Consider the following 21,148-nt stretch of genomic DNA (forward strand, 5'->3'; position numbering starts at 1 on the left):
TGTAGTTAGTCAAGCTTGCAGCAAGCTTGCTCTTTATAGCAGTGCAACTTCTAAATCAGAGGAACCCATTTCTTACCAGTTTCTTCTGGTAAGGCTGAAAAGCAGTTAAACTTCTGACCCATATCTCACAAAGCAGATGTTTCAACAAGAGTTATCAGAATAATGTGACATTGTGCTACTCAAGTATTTGAATAAAAGTCTTAAACACCAACTGTGATTAGAACGTTACGGCCTACCTGCTGGCTAGCTGAAAGGCATCAGTAATGACTATTCCCCTAAGAGTACCAACTCAGAAAGAGGACTAATGACATGGCTTAAAGAATGCCAAGAATCATTTAGAAAGATTAGTAATCCAATCTGCCTAACAGCAGAAAAGAACAACCCCTGAAGCAACATATTCATTGTTAGATTACAAGCATTCTATTGATTTACCAACAAGATCCACAGTCATATTAAGTACAACTATGAAAGGCCACATGCTGTGAATGGGTTTTAAGACTTCTCAGGAAGTCTTAAGTCTTGTAGACAGTCATACAGTAGTACTGAATACGAGTAAAATTGGAAACCTTACCTAAAAAAGAAAAAAATCCATCTGAAGGCAGATGTACCTTTTCATAAGCCTATTGTTGCCCTATGAAAAAAATTTCCTTCAGCCACAAAATAAAGAAATGTAGGACTTCAAGCACCCAGAGCAGATTGCCAGATTTTCCTTGTACTTCACTAACTCATCATAAGCCATAACTCCTTACTCTTACCTGGTTTTGCTGCACTTGATTGTTTCACATCGCCTTCCCCATGTTCAGAAGCTTTTACTCAAAATTCCCCCGCACGTAGCCAATAAGTGAGATCTCCTACACAGCCGAATTCTGCGTTGCTGCTGGAAACACTGGACAACTCAAAAGGCAAATACAGCTGCCACTATGAGTTTCAATGCACACCAGCACTACACGTAGCAACAGGACAGGAACTGCACCTGAACAAAGAGGGCCACGATGAAGACAGTACAGAATATGTATACAGAATCAGCACCTGTAGATTGCTATAGCTATATAAAAAGGAAAGAAAAGGCCACAAATCCATACAGTGAATATGGTGTATGTTTTATTCTATTTACAGTACATTTGTTATAAATATAATACATTTCTTGAAAATCTTGAGTAGATTTTTTTAAAACAGATCAATTGTTATAGTTACATAACAAAGTAAGTGACAATTTAAATGACAATCTCATGGTTGTGAAATAGTGCATTCTGTGTTGAGATGAATGAGAAAATACTCAAACTGGCTGAAGAAATTATTTTTTAAACACCTTAGGTGGGACTTGTATGTAAACCTCGAAAGGTCACTAGTTTCCATAAACATGAAAACTCAAAACTTTAAACTAAAGAACTGAGAAACAGAAACAGATTTGAGAGACCTTACTGAGCTTCACAGTAAAGTTGGGGTTTATCATGACTAATGGCTTCAGACAGGAAAGAGCCAACGAGGGTTTCTTCCTGAACCATATCCTAATACAGCCACAAATATTAAACACACCATGCTGGAAGTTGTAACAGCAGTCAAGCTGCATTTTTGACAGGGCATAGGGCATACAAATATGTTCAGATCTGGAGCTGAAGAGTATTTTGTGTTATGAATATCTTAATTACCAGAGAAGAAATACATTATAAAAGGATAAATGTATTTTCAGTCCAACGTGCATTGCATTGAGAAACAAACTGACAAGTCACCTGAATATTTTGCTATTTTCTTTCCTACACAATCTTTAGTAACAAGTTAGATGTCTGAGGTGCTACTTCCAAAAACTGCAGCAATATGTCAACCAGCAATATCAGAAAAGAATCCCATTTTATTTCTCATTAAGTGTGATTTTTTTCAGGAAGCAGTCAGATATTATTGATAATAATCAGTGCAGGCATGGAATTCTGCTGACTCGTTTCAAACAAAGTAACTTGGTCCACTAGCTTGGCAAATACTCTGGGGGTTCCAAGATTATAGACACCTGTATGAACAAAGCAAGCTTTCAGCTGCAAGCTATAGACCTCCTGGCTTTTAAGTTGAAGCTTGTACTGTGTTTGCCCAAGCCACGTAAAAGATCCATGGATTTCTAGTGCTTCTGGGCTGAAAAAGAAGGTAACATCATTACTTCTCTGCATTCGAAGCATGTATTACCAGTTTACATGATTCCCTCCAGCCTCAAGTTTTCTCAAGATTTTAGAATGTACTATGTCTGTCACCAGCCCATAAAAATATACATTTGTTTATGATTTCTGAAAACTTATTTTTGAAAAGTCAGGAATTCAGAAGTTCAGTTACTACTCTGGCAGTCTCTGGATGCATGAGTGCCTACTGCCATTTGTCTTTGATGCCTTTGAAGTTTTTAAGTCTTTTTGACTGGTTGCCTACAACAATTTCCCTAAAGTCACTGCCTTTCCCAGATTCATCATGCTCTTTGTTTCACATACACACCCACACATTAAGAGGTTAAGGTTTTTCTAGCAAGACAAAGGTAGACTTTGAAAGGACAACAGTTGCAATCTAAGATGCTAAATGCAGCTTCAGAAAAGGTCATGTCTATATGTCCTCTTCCCTACTACATCCACACACATGCTCATCCTCGCAAACATACACACACTGAGAGTAGCTAAGGTATCTTCACTGATCCTTATGTCCGACTATCAGCTCAATTTAACTTTGGGTCCTTACTTCCTATCAAATACTTTTTAATGTTCTCTGACTCACACTTAACACACTCTTTACAGTGGTTCTCCCCTTGGCTCAGATCCATCAGTAGAAATCTTTAAAGCATTTCTTTGGTTCCTAGTATACTGTACACTATATACAGATCCTCACTAAACATATGTATAGTGAGGAATTCCAGTGTGTTCCCAGCTTTCTACAGAACCTGCACATAACGCTAACAACTGACATAGTAACAAGATCCAGAAAGTTTTAGGAATTCCTACATAAGGTATTCTTAGGCCTGCCCCATGAGCTAGAATCCAATCAGAGTGCATATCCACAGAAGTAGTCCACCTACTTTAGAGGTACTGCATTAATAAAGGGGGGGGGGGGGGGGGGGGAGTTGTTTGTTTTTAAGACATTTCAAGGCACATGACTACACTGTTCTTCCAAAGACATGTCATACAATGCTATTACAAAACATGGCCATCTTGTGAAAAGACCGGACCAATGAATAGCTTCCTAATGTTAACTGATAAGTAAAACATATTTAAGTCTTCTGTCCTCTATTTGTGAACCTGTTTTCCCATGCCTAAGCCTACCTCAGTGTCTTCACAATCTGCTCCCTTGCCCCAAGAATATACAAGTCAAGAATCCCAGAGTCTATTTTGTGGTAAGCGGACCAAGTAGCATTATACCTGGTGGCAGGGTGGTATTTAAGGCAGGGGAGAGGGAGTGTCACCTGAATTACACAACCACTTCCGTTAAAACAACACTATTAACAATGGTATACCACGGTACTGAATTATCTCTCCCACAGAAATCCTTAGTAAAACTTTTAGAAGCAATTCACAAAACATTTCCTCAGTGCTGATATTTTTGCACATAATACTACAGTTCTAAGCAAAAAGCTAGTCATAGGAATCAGTTGATAAACCTAGGGGAAGTCTTAAAAATACCTAAGGTTCTATGACATTTTATACTAAAGCCAAATTGCAGGAGGAAGTACTTGTTTAAACTTCAAAAGTGTTTTCTACAAATTACTTTGTATTTTAAAAATGACAACGTGACAACATACGTTTAATAAAGTAAGGTGGCTGAAGCTTGTATTTCAATAGTTCAAAAAGAACTTTTCCCTAGAAAAGATCTGCAGAGTTTAGATGTTCAAGAGTCACAATTCAAGGTCCTGTCTTAGCAACAGTCAGAAGCAAATTATAAATTGAGCACTGACTGGAGACTCCCATTTGGCTGTACGAAGCCTTTACCACCTTCCATTCTTTCAAAGAAGCCACTGTTGAGAAAATCCTATTCTAGATATTCAATACAGTTAAAACATTACATGACTCCCCAAAACTAGGAAGCATTCTCAGAAAATAGTTTTATTAACATTCACACATTACCTTGTTGTTTTATGCCGCAAATCAATCATCACATCTACAACAGCCTGGGAACAATTGGAAAGTAGAAGAGTGACAGGTACCAGACAGAGGCTGCAAAGAGAAATAGTTCCATAGTAAAGGAGAAAAGTCTTACTTTGAGTAGTCTTAATTATACTCTTAAATAGTTAAAATTAATTTCAAGAAATATTAATATGTAGTTGTCTATTATGCAGTCAGTGTACACTGCAATATGATCACTTACATGGACTAGAGTTACTTATAATAAAAGCTATTGAGGCAAACAGCATTGGCTCAGTTGAGCCAAATGAGTTACCACCTTCCTTCACCCAGCTGAGACAGGCCAGCAAAAGCATAACTAATGCCTTACTTTACAGGAAATCCACCGTTATGACAAGAGACACCTCAGAATGCGGTAACATCGTCCAGTATGCTACTCTTAATAACCACTGTTCAGCACGTTTTGTCTACGTTTCTTCTGCATCACCTCCTCTAGAGGAATTGCTAGCACCTGGCCTGAAGTTTCAGCCAGAACAGTGCCCCAACAGAACAGATAGCACATACACGTTTGGTGTTAATTTAAGCCTTTACACTGAATAAAACTAATACAGTTAGTTGATATTCTGCTTGTTCAAAATTAGTGTAATTGTTTTTATAAATAATGCTGCAGCAAGAAAGACCCCAAGATATTCACAGGCAGGTACAGAAAGTACAGCAGCTGAAACCACTTTGTGTGCACAGTAAGTGATTTGTGTCACTGGAATTCCTTGACACTGCTTAACAGTTTAATTATCCTAAACTTTAGTATAACAAAAAAGAACAATCAGCATTATAGCAAATAAGATATGAACTTGCTACTGGAATAATGCATGCTTTGTAACTGTCACTAAAATATGCCACCTTATAAAATGTTTAGATGTTTGATTTTATAAAGAAAGAAACGTCTTTCTTTCGGCAATTTATATTAACTGAAATTTTAGGGAAAAAAGTGTAACAGTTCTCAGATAAAACTACTCAAACCTAAACAGGTATTTATGTTTCAAGTACAATTCATTTCATACCTGGAAATTAATCCAGAGGGCTTTGTCAGTATTTTAATTTTGAAGACTCATGGATTTCACAGGCTCCAATCAACTCACTCTAGCAGTCTGCTTTTTGACAGACATTAATTCTGATACCCTTCCAGGAGACAAGCCCCAGTGATCTAAACTTACCACCTTTCCTTCTGACATAAATCAGAACCACAGGCAGCTAATCTTGGCAAGTCAGATGCTGTAGACCTAACAGTTCTTTTGACTTAAAAGTACCTCTTGCTTTCTGTCTAGCTTCTCAAAGTAGTAACATTGTTTACTGACACCAAAAACAAAGGCAGCAGAGTATTTACTTTTCTTTCAGTATGTTTGATAACATTACTAGTTAACATTACTAGTTAACATTAAGCCTGGATCTCTGGTATTACATCCTGCTTCTCTACCTGAAACTTTCATTTTACCTATGAAATTCTGAAGCAGTGACTTCAAGAATCGAGCAAGATTTCACCCTTGCCTAACAGACTATCTTATGTATCATAACCCACATAGCATCTCTCAATAGGATTCATTGGTCAAATTGACAATATTTCAAAAGTTTCTAAAGAAAACGTTGCACTAACCTTTTTTGATGAAAAGAATGATTGAAAGACTCTGGATAATGAAGACTTGTCTTGATAAGATTAGAGAGCTGCTCTGGTGTTGGTCTTGCAGGTGCTGGCGTGTTTTCTGGTCGAAAAAACTTTAAGAGAACCACTTCTGGTAATTCCTGAAACACAAATTCAGATCAACATTTAAAATACTGACATTAGGTGCTGTGCAATGCAACAAGAAAACCCATCACAGAAGCTACAATTTTCCATTATGAACTATAATGCCAGGGAAATAAGTTTACAGCATCATGAAGCTTAAAGTTCTCTCTGATGTGCTCTGTATTTAAACATGCTAGTGAAGAACTGGTATGATTTATTTATTACCTTCTGAGACATTTCACAGCTGCTTATGAAAACACTATCTGTACAAGTTCACAGAAGCAGCTATTGTCGCAGTGATTTGTTAGTGTTTGTTCTTGTTTGTTTCTACAAAAAAGGGACAGCTTTTATACAATTCCCTATTAAGCAGCTGTACAAAAAAAAAAAAAAAAAAAAAGAAAAAATCAAAAAATCCATTACCTGCCCTGGGAAGTTCACAACAGGAAAACCAGTACCCAAGTTTCCCCAAACAGATCCAAAGTAAAAGCAAAGTAGTTTACAGGAACATGGTAATGATGATGGAAGGATTTTTTAATGCAGAGAATCTTAAAAATTGTATAGCAAGCTCTTGCACATATGAAAATTACCTTTGTACCCAGCTGAAAGCCCAAGTCAAGCACTGACACACTACCTGGGATTCATCCTAACCCTGCGGGGAGAATCAATCTCTGAAGCAGAAGAAATTAGATGATTCACAAAGATGCAATGCCAAATGAGGCAATAAGGCTGCATTTGGTCCAGCATTACAGCACTACTGTAACACTGTCCAACATCATCTAATCTGTTTTGCAAGCAGGATTTATTCAGGAAGGGGCTGCCTTTTAGTATTCCCTCATGAATCTATTCTGCAAAAAGTCCACCTTTAGAAGAGAAAGGAATCTGCAGCAATAAGTGAGACCGACTACTAAAAGCATGTGAAAGAAAATTTTTAAAAGCCACCAATACATCAGTACAGCGTAGCAAAGCAATACTTGTTCATTTAAGGGTGATGGATTGCACCTTCTAAGTTGAAAATAAAACTACAGGCAAAACCTGACTCTCAATAACAGACACACTAAGCGTTCTGTAGTATGTATTAACATCTCAGTCACTGTTTGCCTGTGCTGGAAATACAACGAAGACATCACATGTTTTATCAGCCTTGTAATTCTTTCCTCTCAAAAGGAACGGCAGTTTTCTTAAAAAGTAATGTGAGAAGAAAATAAAGATATTTGACAGTAACAATGAAATACATTTTGAGCATTGAATGAATCTGGAATTTCCACCCTACCCTATAGGTATCCAACTTGATGAAAATTGACAGCATGAACCACACCACAGATGAGATTATAGGTTTTCATTTAAATTGATCTTTCCCCTCAGATTATAATCCAACCAATTATTCAATGCCCTCTGCAACATACCGGTATCCTACACACTGTAGTTTGCCCTAGAGTCAATTACCTGTTCCAAGTCCTCCCAATCAGAATTCCCGAGTATTTTTTTAAAACCCTACAAAAGACAAATATGAAGGTTTATCTCTACAAATAGAAAGAACATCATGAAATGCAGCAGGAACATATACTGGTGAAAGTGCAGAGTGCCATTAATATTTCAAAACTTTAATTCTAATATTACACCTCCATTGAAGGACTTGTAATTAGTAAGATTAATCATTTGCCATCACAGAGCTAAACCTTAATTCCAGCCAGCCTTTGGGTGTCGGATTCAGAAAAAGATGTTTATGTCTCCAAGTTCAGCTGCTCAAAGTCTAGGGATTTTTTTTTGTAATTCTGTACCTAGAACAAAGGCTAAGGCATGACATTTAGTACATGATTCTCATACCTAATGGTTCAGGACAGAAGTAAGCACTTCCAAAAGGTAACCAGAAGATATGCATATGGATTAGGGAGATACCTAGAGACAGCTAATAAGTGCTAAGTTTAAGGATGCATTAATCTCCTGCCCTACTCTAGAGCTTAGGAAATTGGATCAAGGCTACAGAAAAGACGCCCCTGCCCGCTTGGGCATCTGTAGCCTTCCCTTCAAGAACATGCACCAAGCAGATAACCTCAAGACTTTTGGTTATTTACTCTTAGAAACAAAGCAAAACAAAACAGAATTGAACAGGCCGCATTTTGTTGCTGAACCCCTAGAATATCAGCCCAAACTGAATATTGTCTTTCAAAAGGCAAATATGAAAGTTCTGACACTTAAAAGTCTACTTGTTGACCCATTACGGTTCCTTCAAAGCCTCCAGAAGTGCCATGGGCTCCAGTGCACAGCAAGCACCATATATTGCATACAAGAAGGCCACAACAGTGGTTAAGATAGTCCTTTAAAAAAAAATAATCACAATATAATTTGAAGGTCTCATCCAAACATACTGGTAGAGGTACAGATAAGCTTGCCTGGAAGAGCCTTTCATCAAAAGAAGAATTTGGATGAGCTGTATGGGAGAAAGTATTTATTTTTATTTTTAGGGTTTTTTTTTAATATATTTTACAGCTGCATTTTTAAGCTTTTTGGGTTTTGACTAGAAACATGCAACAGGCAGTAGGCACCAGAACCATGCTGCTCCCACAGTTACCTTTCAAGAGCTACAAATTGTGCAATTTGTGCTAGGAAAATTGTTTCTATTTTTAGAAAGCTTTTTGCTGCCCAAAGCCACCTACAAAGGCCAGCTTCAACAAATATACTTAAAACTTGACAAGCTTGCTGTTCCAAGTAGAATAATCTCAACAGCTTCACTTATTTGGTAGTTAGGAAAAAGCCAGAACCTTTGAAGTCTGATGTTTTGCTACGTTGAAACAAAGTTTCTATCATCCCTTCTTACACTTGTGAAACTGGGTATTAGTCATTCACACTGGTTTTAGGTATCTCTTGCAACTGTACTAAGCTAGAAGTTGAAAAAGTCAAAATTTAGACCACTCAAAGCATCCTTTGTGTTATCTGATAGATGTAATAGATAGGTCTGATCACAATATATGTTTCTCAATCTCTTAGAACACACTTTCAAAGTGAAAACTTCTTCCTTTCCATCAGACAGATGGAAGTGATGGTATCTTCACATGCAGTCATTTTAAATGATTTTTCTATGTAATATTAGACAGTTTCCAATTTCAGAAACAATCTTCTCAGTGAATGGGTCAATGTGCTCTTAAACAAACTAGAAAAAGCTCAACATCACAATTTGATTTCCAAGTTGTATGGAACCTCAGCCTATTCACGCACAAATCACCAGTTACACATAGCCAAAAGGATTATTAACATGCTCAGTCAAGTATGTGGGACCAATACGCACAGCACAGAAGAAAACCTAAACAGGAAATTTACTTGTGCTTTGAGTTGTTCAAAAGCAGAATATGAAAGCAACAAAAAGTGAGACAAAGGAAGATCTTAAGTGATGTGTCTTTTTTCCTTCCCCATTTTAGATCAGAGAACTCCCATTTTAAAACCTCAGTTTTAAATTTGTTTCCTTCACCGTGTGACTCATCTATATTAACTCTAGCTCCTAACATCATAGAAATGATGACTTCAAGAGCAGTATTTTACTAAGACAAGACAGCAGTAATAATGCATTTGAAAACTCAAATGTTATCATCAGTTCTGCAGTCCATCCAATGGGTAAAAAAAGCAAATACAATTTTTCAGCTATTTGGAATATCTCATTCATGATAAAAACATAAGCCAGTCCTCCCAAACTGGCACAGTAACTAGGACATTGATACAAGAGTGAAAAACGTACACTTCAGCTCTTTATTTACCCTTAGAAATTTTGCTTTCCCTCTATCAATCTGGTTAAAGAAAGTCTTAAGCCCATTCCAACAGTCTGTGTTTGACTCAAGTATCCCTTCCCAAGTATTCTGTAAAAAAAAATATCTGAACTAGCGCAAGATATCACTTCCAGTAATTCAATTAGAAAAAATAAAGCTATGTAGACCCTACACACTCTTACCTTTAGGGAAGTCCTACTTCCAACCAAACTGTTGCTGCCTCACTAAATTGCACCTGTATTAACAAGCAGTGTTACCAAAAATTAGTCTCTTAAATGAAACAATGCCAATAAGCCTGCATCCATGCTGCATATATTTTATGGATTTTACTTCTGGGCTGCTCATTCAGTCCTGTGGATTAGACCAGTGCTAGCCCAAATCATATCATATGCAGTCCTGAAGAACATCTGGATTAATTCTGCCTGGAAAGCATCCACTTTGTGCATTACAAGGCCACTTCACAATGAAACCAGAGGGCTCTAAATGGGGACAGCATCTTAAAAAAACCAGTATGCCTGAACACTTGGACACTATCTCATCTAGACTTCAGTCAAAAGTAAGTTTACACTCACATGCTAGTGTGTTTCAGAAGTATGAATGCATACATGCCAGCATAACCAAGTGACAAGCCTCTACTAGACTGCTTCTCACCTTCCATCAGTGTGGCAAATGCCTCAGTCCCACACTACTACTGCCATCCCACCATACTACTGTGCTTCTCCTTTGAATTCACCAGATTAGAAAAATATGGGAGGCAGTAATAAGAAATAATGTTGATCAACAGCCCTGACTGTGAATGGATGTTTAAAGTATTTGAAGTTTTTGTTCTTTCATTAAGTGAAGGTAGAAAGATCAAGAACAAGAGACAGAACAGCTGTCTGTCTTTCTGATTTCTGTATTCTGATCAGTATTTCTGATGCAATCAGAAGTTGACCTTCAGTTAAAAGAACCTTCTTCCTGAAAGCAAGTCTCAAAAGAAACAAAACCCATAGCAGTATCGTTGTCAAAAGAACAGCCTTTAGTTACAAACACCCAGCTAATTTGTATTAGTGAGCTTCTACTACTTAGACCTCAACAGCCGCTGCTAGCACATCTGTTCAGAACTATTCATTTTAACACCTTCCATAATTTATTCTTTACATATTGTTGCTAGTGACTACAATGTATCACTTTGTAGCACCTTGTATTTCCAATTCAAGGAAATAAACCACATTTAGCATTTTTCCCCTACCTTGAGCAAAAGGTCATTTTTTTTCAAAAATACAAGTGAGAAAGATAGGAAAATAAATGTTTTCCATATTATTCAAAGAGATTTCTATATGAAAGATTCCTTCAGCATACTGTGTTATGATTCCATACTTCCACAACATAGTGATGTAAGTAGTTCATCACATGAGCTGGTAAGTCTACTGTACAGTACTATACAGTAACCTATGCTCAAAAACAGTGATATTAAACAAATAAAGAGCCCTGTAGTGTGGAAAAAAAACCCAAAATAAATGTATTCAACAACAGAAAACCAGTAAGCCTCAGTCAGTTATCATTGTCTTTTTCAGAAAGAAAAATGTTTAGAATTCATAATGCTTTTGAACAGACATGGGGAAAAAAAAAGGAAGCACATGCATCTGTGTATCCAAGTAGGATTTGTATAGAATTTTACTGTCATTTTCTTTATGTGAGTATAGACAGAAATTTTCCCCAGAAAAAGATTGTCAGCCTCCCTCAAGCCCTCTATCTCATGTTTTATAGAAACCACAGGTTTCATCTTGAATTTATAAATACCACGGCAAGTTATGTTACTGTGATACAGAAAGACTCACATCCTGCTGTCTGTTCCACATCCCTGTTGTAATGCATTACACATTCCACAATGCACCAAGCAGAAGTAACCACCTGCCCCTGCATCTCAGTTAGCAGTCTAACAGCTTAGCTTAGACATAGATGACTTGGTACTAGTGCACCCAGCTACCAGAACCTGAGAAACTAAGTGCCAATGAATACCAATCTACTGCTCTTCTACTACAGTGCTTCACTGCAGCTTTGCTTCCCTGGACACTTCTATAATCTAGCCTCTATAAATCCAAACTAAAGCCTTAAAAGTTGGCAAAGAATTAGTCTGAGGCACCACAGCTGACAAAGCAGCAGAAGCCAACCAGTACGTACATAGAATTTAATCAAAACATAAAGCAAGCAATCCTGATTTGTTCAACGTTGTTTGATGAATTCAGCTAAGATTCGAGACATTTCTCAGAGGGCTAAAAAAAATAAAAGCGGATGCAGAGAGAAATCTTGTTCATGTTTTCTCCATGTCTATTGTGAGACTTCTCAGTTGGGAATGGCTGTATTGACAGACAGAGAAATTCCTTTGCTGGCTGCCACAGCATGAAGCAGAAGCAGCTCAAGTCAAGAAGAAAGTCGCCCAAGAGCAACAAGCAAAACAGCAAGAAACACAAGACTCTCACATCCTAGGTGACACTCTGTTCAGAATTTGTGAACAAATTTATCATTTAAGAACTGGTAACCAACATGCATTGGTAAAAAGCACGCATCTCCATCTCCCTCTGCTGTCTAGACAACAGAAAACAACTAACTTCTACACTGTCAGCACAAGATATTTCAGGAACAGTCCAGAGTTTCCAAACCTGAATAAATACAGATTTACAAAGACACACTATTTGAACGTCACATTATAAGTCTCAGAGCTATACACTGAAAATCTTAAGTTAGAAGTAATGTTTGGGCTTGGTATTTCTCTCCCCCCACCCCAGCTTTTCACTGTGTAACTAATGCAAGAGCAAGATAATTCAAAGACAATGTGCAATCCTTAATATATTAAGTATATTCTTTTCTCTACCTAGCCTCAATTAATCCTATTTTCGGGATTCTTTTAATTCTTAAATGTGGAGTGAACAAAGTAGACTGCTGCAAAGTCTCAAATACTTTTTGCTGTACCTCACCTCCCATCTCAGAGGGGTTTATCTATTCTCCTCACAGGATAAAGTACCAACTAAAAAAAAAAAACAAAACAAAAAAACCCAACAAAAAACTAGTACAGGAGTATATGAAATTTCTCAAGCCTTAGTAGTCCCAAGATAACAGGCTCTTAAAATCCAAGTTACATCTGGGCTTTGGTTACCATGAGGACATGGAATCTACACATTTAAAAGCAACCACCGCTACTCACACCAGATTTCAACTGTGTCACAATACAGATGCATTTTTGCTTCCCATCAAGTTACAACATGCTTCAAAGGAAGTGTGTTCCTTATGCTGAAGAAAGTGAATACAATAATCAATGTAGCATCTATCTGAATGTAGCTGTAATATTGATGAGAAAAATTATAGACAAAGAAAGATAATATAGTAGCATGTGTTCCTCAAAACAAATTGAGGGTACATCTGGATCTTCCATGTTGCCGGTGGCAGGATTCCTTTTAGTTTGAAGCTGAATTTGATGCACAGAACTAGAGTTCCAGTGCAGTCAAATGTAAATTTCTATGTCTAGCATGTTCAGTTATTTGTTTACTTTAGTATACAGATCTGACTCATTCCTACTACTTATCCTCCCGCTCATTTGCAAGAGCCTACTTCTGGTCTCACTGAAATCTGAAGTCCGCAGTGTCTTCTCCTAACTTTAGGTGCATACAGTGTGATCTACTGCTCTACACATACCTTAAGACAGGAATGGTAATACCAGAGTGGGCAGTTGTCAATAGACTAATAGAGCCTATTATAGCTCAGCATAGCTTAAGCCCACAAGTGTAAAGGATTTTTTTGGGGGTGGGGGGCTGTTAAGTGGAAAAAAAAGAAACAATTGGAATTTAATTTTCTGTTTTTCAGTACTAATGAACACCAGCCAGTTTAGCTTAAACTGCATGCCCCTTTTGACTTATTCCCATCTACCTCATAGCACAAAGAACTAAATGGAAAAAATGATCCAAAAATACTTAAAGCCTTTATCAACCAAAGCCAAGTCCACAACTCAGTAATTCACTACTTACATGATAGCATAATATTTACAGAAAGACATTTGTCCTGTATTGTTTTCTTGACAAAATCAACATATAGTAAGATTTGCTGCAATGTTGAGTAAGAGCTCACTAGAAGTTATATACAATGTTTGCAACATTGGTAAAAATATAAGGAGAACAGCACCAAAGCCAGAAGGAACAGCAATTTACTGCTCAGCAGAAGACTGAACAGGTACAAGACTTGCTTCTTTTTTTATTTTGCAAATTAGTAATATATTCACACACCAAGTTACACCTAGCATAGATGTTTTTACAGAAATTTATCTATAGCTTCCACAGTTGTTACTGATTACTGTACCAGGAGACATTCACCAGTTTCTTACATATGCTATTTTCTTTGATCAAACAGGCTATGAAACTTCAAAGTGGAATAATATGCTATTAATTGATCAATTCCAATAGAGCTTTCAATGTCTTTTTAACTGCTCCAGTGTTTCTGCTGTTCTAACATTTTACAGTAAAGGTCTTCAAAGTTGTGCATAGTAGAATTTATAAAATTGGATTTATTAACACTCCATTCTACCATTTTTCTATTAACTTTGTTACGAAATAACTGTTAACTTTGACTTAATACCATTAATAAGCTCCTAGTTCTACTCAGAAATACCACAGAACAGTTTACTCCAACTGCATAGCAGTATACTTACTTGCAGATCACTTATCTTTAAACTGAGCCTAGCTACTTCACTATAGATGACTAATCAAAGTTGAAGTAAATCTGAATGATTTAATAACAACACATATCTGATGTTAGATTCTACAAAAGCACCTTAAGTGATGCCACTTTTTTTTTTTTAAACAAAGTTTATTTCAGAAAAGAAGCAAATGTAAGGAAAGCTTTGCACTAGATTACCTGTTTCTGAGGAAACGAAAAAGCCTCCTTCCCAACTGTATTAAGAGCAACATGATGCTGGCCCTCCAGAATAAGCTGTTTGTTGTCTTCCACAACATATGCCTACAGAACATAGCACAAAGACATTAGCAGACCAGAAACTATCACAAGCTTCATAATCACAGAATTACTGATTTCCCCCTAAGTTCAGTGGAAGATGATGTGCTGTTCAAAACCTAAAAGGCATGACATTTATGTGTATGCTTTTAATTTTGCAAGCACGACAACTGCTGAAAGTTAGACTCCAATTTCCACTACTTAATATTTGCATTCTGGTAAGTAACATCTTCTTCAAAGCAGACTGGGTCAGTCTTACAGACCTATGATAAAAGCATGCATTAAGAAATCTTGGTTTAGTATTTCAGAATTTCACTTTTAAGAACAGAACTTAAAAGAACTAGATGCATCCAGAGTAATGTAAAACCATTTAAGCATACTTATTACAGTAACAGCTACTAAGATTACCTTTGCTTCCTGACACCATTTTAGTTCATTAGTCTGTTTTCACACAAAAAAAACCCCATAAATTTTCTATGAGTATGCTTGAAGGTTCAGGAGGCCATATAAAATTATTTTCTAACAGTCATACTTCATGCCCAAATTAACACAAAGGACACAACCATACATACCTTCCACAGTACAACAATGTTCAGATCAACTTCACTGCACCTTTGTATCAATCTGACTGTCTCATCAAATGATTGTTTTGCAGCCCTTTGAGATGTATAAGTATGAGATTGCACATGTGTTCTTTTAAATTCAGAGGATAAGCTTTGAAAAAAAAAGTCTGCACAAGGACTGGCTGAACTTATTATCTGCAAGAAAAAAAAAAGCAAGAAAGCGTTCTCAGAACAGAATGCAAGCTGACACAAGTTACTCTAACAGAGCTGATCACCCCTGTAGTATTTCAGTTCCTTTGTCTTGCTTTGCTTCCCTTTGCAAACCTACAGGATCCTATACATCTTTGTTTCCATAATTGCCCTGTTAGAGATCAGCCCTCCCTAATAAGCAATCTAAGGCAGGGATCCTCAAACTACAGCCTGTGGGTTGGATATGGCCCCCCAAGGTCCTCAACCCGGCCCCCGGTATTTACAGACACCCCCACCCCAACCCCCCCGCCGGGGGTTGGGGGGGAACCAAGCAGCCACAGGTGACTGCCTGCCACTGCATCCACGCACCGGCCCCCTGGTTAAAAAGTGTGAGGACCCCTGATCTAAGGTAACATGGGTAAACAGAGCTATAGATTATTGGTCTAAAACTACAAATACCAAGCTTAGAAATAAGGACTTTGATTACTACCACCAGATAGCCTACTGTGATATATGAAGTGTAGCAGAGGGAGTTGAAATATCCAACTCACAAAATCACATGCAAGTCATTATTGCTTATTAGTATTTTCCTCAAGTTAGGCAGAAATATCAAAGGTAGGAACATATATTTTGCTACAATACCAAAGATAATGGATTGCACAGCACATTCCCCATGCCTAAGTGGCACAGCCAGAAGTACTGTGCTGTTTGTCAAGTTTATCATCATTTGTGCTGAGCTTTTCCAACACCAAAAGGTTGATAAGGAAGCAGTAGTTGTAAGACCAACAGCAACAATACTTGGAGACAGCAGGGTAAGTAAGAATCTTCAGCTTCCTAAACCTTTGCTTTCAAAAAGTTTAGCCTTTCCAGAATACGCTGTCGCAGAGCTGCTAATCATTAGAGTAAAAAACACTTCTACTGAGGCAGACAATCCACTTTTGCGGTAACTGTCTAGAAGAAAAGGCACCCTCCCCATCCCCCCCATTCGAGACCATTTTCTTACAAGAAAGCTGAAATCTATGCAGCTCATCCAACTTTAAAAATGCAGAGGGATCATCTATCTCAGCTTTTTAGTCCTAACTTCAATTTATATGCCTATAAAATGAAATGGCAGTGAATGGGTTTTCTTTGGCTTTTAAAAGCTGGATACATATATGGAAAACATACACTCAGCATAAAATAAGCAATCTGACATCCAGCTAAATCCACTATGCTAATGCAGATTTCTGATCTGATGCAAGTGGACTACTTTTCTCAGGGTTTGGAAAAGCTTTTGCTTACCAAGGTCATTTGCTAAAAGGATTCTTCTTCAGACAATGCCTGTATACTTAAAAAGATTAGAAAAGCATGGCAGTCCAGAAACTTAAAACTTTAAGAAGAAACAAACAGGCATCTTGAATGGACTGCAACCTACATCAGCAGTTTTGATAATCTGGTACGTACATACATTACAAGTTTCCAGATTATTTATAATTATATTTTTACAAAGTTAAGAAAAAACAATATAAGAAGAATCTGACATCCACAGATCTCTACTAGAAAACTAGAGGTCTGGGAAACATTCAGAAGAACTGCTCTAAAGGGTTGGAAAGGAAAGAAAAGTATTAGCAAAAGTTAGCATTGCAACGTGCTCCCTAAGTGGTTCAGCTGTGGAGATAGGAACTTAAATTCCAGACTATCCACTAGTCTATGCTTTTTTTTTTACAAAGAGAAAGTAAGAAAAAAAGCTGACCTAGAAAACCAGTATTTTTTGCCATGCAAAACTCACCTTCCGAACTACAAAAAGCACTGTTCCCGTTTTTAGTTTTTAAAAAAGGTTTTCACTGAGATACTTCCACGTGACAGGGATACCTTGCACAAGGACAAAATATGCAGTTGTACCAATTCACCTACCTGTTCATTTCCAAAGACAATGTCTGCAAATGTGTAATTTTCTAAGGGATAAAAAGAGAAGGCATTGTTTCAGCATCATGAGAAGTCACAACTTCAGCAAACAGTATTTGCTTCAGTAAGTTACCACATTCAGGGGACAACCTACCTTCTGAGTTTTTGCATCTTACTGCTTTAAAGCATAACTTCGCTCGCTCTCTGCTAGCAAGTTTAGTATCTGAAAGAAAAAGGTTGCAAGATTTATTTCCTCCCCTCAACATAATCACAGTCCCTCCTCATTAGTCAAGCCAGCCCTCAAACTTCACAAATAAGAAACACTGACGATATTCAAGAAGCGTAACTAATCAAACAGAGCAACTGCATGGTAGTAAAGATGCATCTTCTGCTGACTCCTTCCATCAACATCTAGAGCAGAAAATGAGCCATAATACATGAGGGAGATACAGACAAAGGAGGAAGGAGCAGAAGACAAAAGATTCAGTTTATCTGACTGGTTCACCCTCAATATTAATGCAAGAGGAATACATGTCTAGACTAATTTTTAAGTACATAAAATGTCAGCATACTAACAAAGATAACATCCATTAAATACAACAGTTGTTCGGGTTTTTTTTGCCTGGGATAGCCTTTTCAAGAATTAGCAGCTTGTATTAGTTAAGGCAGGATACAGCACTAGCAATTCTGGTATATTTCTAATAACTGAATGGAGGACTTGTTGATCACTTTAAATACTGATAAAAATAACCAAAAATAAAGGAACACCAAAAGATATTTCTTGTGAGCCAAGTTATCAGCCAACCCAGACATGGATTTCTTTACATCAGAGAAATAGTTTACCTGTAAGTTAAGCCCATTTTTTAAATTAATGAAGTCTGAAATATACTTTTCTTGAAATACTGACAAAAGACAGGCTGTAGCACGCTTGAAATGGACAAAGTTCTCAGAAATTCATTATCCTGAAAGCCAAATTCAACTCCTTGTAAGATTTTTAACTGTTCTTGTCAAGTAGAAGCTGGATTTGCCATCCTTTTGGTGAAACAGATACACACCTTTGTCTTCAGAGACGTTAACAGATTTTTGAAGCTTCCAGTGCTTGCTATTACTTGAAACCTGCACTATGTGAAATTCTTTAACACCAGTCTCGCTCTACAGAAGAAACACAGATTATGTCAAACAAGACAATCACAGTTGTGATGTTCTACATTGCATAGTAAGTGTTCATTGCAAGACGGCACTGTTAGAATCTTAACTAATTATTCACACCATCTGTAATACAGTACTGAGAGACAAAGAGAGATTTAAGATCCACTGTAATGTGAAACAACAGTCCCAGCTCACAGCAACTTCCAATTTCAGTAAACAAAGCCACATGAAGAAGCAGCAAAGATCCCCCAGGAAAAAAACCCACAAGCTAGTATTTTAGATTAAAACAACTATAATAAAACCCATGCTTTTAACTCCAATGCAGAACACTGTCCACAAGGCCACTTATTTTCTAAGATTACTTTAGGAACATTGCTAGGTCATAAATCCCAAAAATTCAAGAACCTTTTTTACATACGTACACACTGAAAAATAGCTTTTGGGATTGGTTTTCTTTCTTGGAAAGAGTGGTGGTAGTGGAAAACTAAGTCTCACACAATGTTATCTGTTAACTTGGTAACTACTTCATAAAACATTTCTTTCTCCTCAAAGAAAGAGTGGACAATATTCATTTTAGTAGCTGAACTAAAAATGAAGTGTACACAATTTAAAAACAAAATGACATATCAGCTCAGTGATTCTACTACCGCCTAAGCATCTAGGAATTCTATAAACAGAGCATTCAATTACCTTGCTTTGTGGTTGGAAAAATGGGAATAGCTTTACCAAAAAAAATGACTAGATTTCAGTTAGCATGGTATGAATGACTAAAGTGTTTTTATCTGCTTTGCTAAGTCAACAGATCACAACAGACATCTCTATATGGATTGTGTTTGCAAAAACATCTTTTAGAGTTTAGTAACAAATGTAAACACAGAAGCTTCCCTCAAGTTGGAGTTAAATTTTGGCTTCACATTACCACTATTTCTAGCAGTGTTTTCACTGAAAGGTTGCAGGAGGCACAGGTTGTCAAATTCAGAACTGTCTTAAAAGTTGTTATCATCAAGAACATTCGTGGATTTGGAATAAGACTTCCTAAAAGAAAAAATTACTCCAAACTACAGTACTGCAATTTGCTTAGGATAGAGATAGTTACAGTAAACTTCCAGAGAGTTAAAATATAACTTAATGTTAGTACTCTTTCCAACAGTAACTGGAATTATTAAATATGCAAGGTTTACTTAGTGCTTGCATAGTTGTAAAAAACACTTTTACTTAAGTCTCAGTTCTACTGGCGACATATCTGCTGAGCTTTAGATGAGTATTATTAAAAATAAGAACTTACAGTATTGGTATTTTCTACATCCACAAACACCAACATATTGTCCCCTCTGCCTTCTTCATCCTCAAGGGCATTACTTCTGCAGACAGTAGCTCGAATATGCAGAGATCGGCTAGTACAAATAACTGCAGTGTGCCTTAATACCCTATGACTAGGAAGGGGCAGGGAAGGGGGAGAGGAGAAAAAGAAACACACATGCTGAACAACCAGGACTGCTGTCCAGATCCTGTCATCAAGAAGTTTAGCTTTTATGGTTGTCATCAATATTATGGCCATTAAACAATTTATTTTTTTTTTCAGCTAACGAGACAGGGTTTTTTTTTTTAGCTTCCTAACAAAATTATACTATTTTTAAAAATCATGCTGCATGGGTAGGTGCTGTTCAAACATGCAGTCTCTCAGCCAGTTCGGAATACTGGAGGAAAAGGTTTGTATGCTACCATGACAAAAAAATGCAATCGGAAATATTTCAGACATAAGACAACTAGCACAGTGAAAGCAAACAGGCATATATGGGCACAAGGATATCATTAAGCTATTTAATGCCACCAAATGCTTTGGAAAATAGCTTTGAGTAAATAAACCATAAGCAGCCCACTAGTTGGTCACATCTCCTGCATAAACATTTACTAAAAAGCGTTTAGAGAGAATACCACTGCTTTCAAGTTCCCCTGAACTAAGAATCTTGAAAGTTTACTTCTAGAGCCATCACTACTATGACTTTTTCCAGACACACTCAAACTCCAGGCCAACAAGCCCTTTGTAAAATTTACCTTCCTGCTTTTCTAAAGATGAGTAAACTTCCGTTCTTGGACACCATCAAAATACATCAGCTTTTCCCACATAGAAGAAGCTCTGTGATACCCTATCTTCCTCTTGGAAACATTAGAGAAATGTAAAAATTTGGTACGCATTACCTACTAAATATGCTGAAACATCACACAATACTTGCTTTGGAGGGGAAGTCAGTGGTCTCCTAAATTCTGCTTCACATAATGTCACAATCTACAGAATAAACTTCATAGTTTGCAGTTAATCTTCAGACAGATACATAGATTCTGTATAGCTTTCAAGTGGCACAAATCAAATTTTTTTTAAAATTTAAAAGCTATGCTCAGTCTACAAAAGAGCATTTTTGAAACAAGATCACTTTGCTTAAGTTCCCCTGGAAACTTCAATATAGTAGGGAAAAATATATTCCCCAAGCAACCACCTTCTATCTCTAGAACACCTCACTTTCTGAATAGTATGAACTCACAGGAGAAATAAGTTCTGTTCTTAAAAAAAAGTGGGGGAACAGAACAACTACATTGTAAGGGGACAAATTCCCCGTTCCTACAGGCTAGCTCACAGGTAAATGAAAAGTTAACTTTGGCATTTCAGAAGCTACAAAAAAAACACTAAACAAAGTGCATTTGGATGACTTTTAGTCTGACTCCACAAATATGCTGCTGATCCATTCTCCTCGCTGTCTTCAACTTACTCTG

General features: G+C 37.1%; 1 protein-coding gene across 4 annotated transcripts in view; it reads right to left on the reverse strand.

The window, feature by feature from the left end:
* Positions 1-1,079: 1,079 nt before the first annotated feature.
* Positions 1,080-21,148, reverse strand: part of TRAPPC8 (trafficking protein particle complex subunit 8) — a 55,739-nt gene continuing 35,670 nt past the window's right edge. For 2 of the 4 annotated variants that reach the window (XM_040586089.1, XM_040586087.1), the window contains 10 exons: positions 19,665-19,812; positions 18,286-18,382; positions 17,385-17,453; positions 17,240-17,280; positions 15,167-15,352; positions 14,499-14,600; positions 7,303-7,350; positions 5,731-5,876; positions 4,083-4,172; positions 1,080-2,121 (listed from right to left, as the gene is read on the reverse strand). In XM_040586089.1, coding sequence (XP_040442023.1) covers positions 1,887-2,121; positions 4,083-4,172; positions 5,731-5,876; positions 7,303-7,350; positions 14,499-14,600; positions 15,167-15,352; positions 17,240-17,280; positions 17,385-17,453; positions 18,286-18,382; positions 19,665-19,812 — 1,162 coding nt within the window. In that variant the 3' untranslated portion in view covers positions 1,080-1,886. The remainder of the gene's footprint in view (positions 2,122-4,082; positions 4,173-5,730; positions 5,877-7,302; positions 7,351-14,498; positions 14,601-15,166; positions 15,353-17,239; positions 17,281-17,384; positions 17,454-18,285; positions 18,383-19,664; positions 19,813-21,148) is intronic. The other 2 variants (XM_040586090.1, XM_040586088.1) reach the window with 1 other exon arrangement.

Source organism: Falco naumanni, chromosome 3 (assembly GCF_017639655.2).
Source record: "Falco naumanni isolate bFalNau1 chromosome 3, bFalNau1.pat, whole genome shotgun sequence".
NCBI classification, from domain to species: domain Eukaryota; kingdom Metazoa; phylum Chordata; class Aves; order Falconiformes; family Falconidae; genus Falco; species Falco naumanni.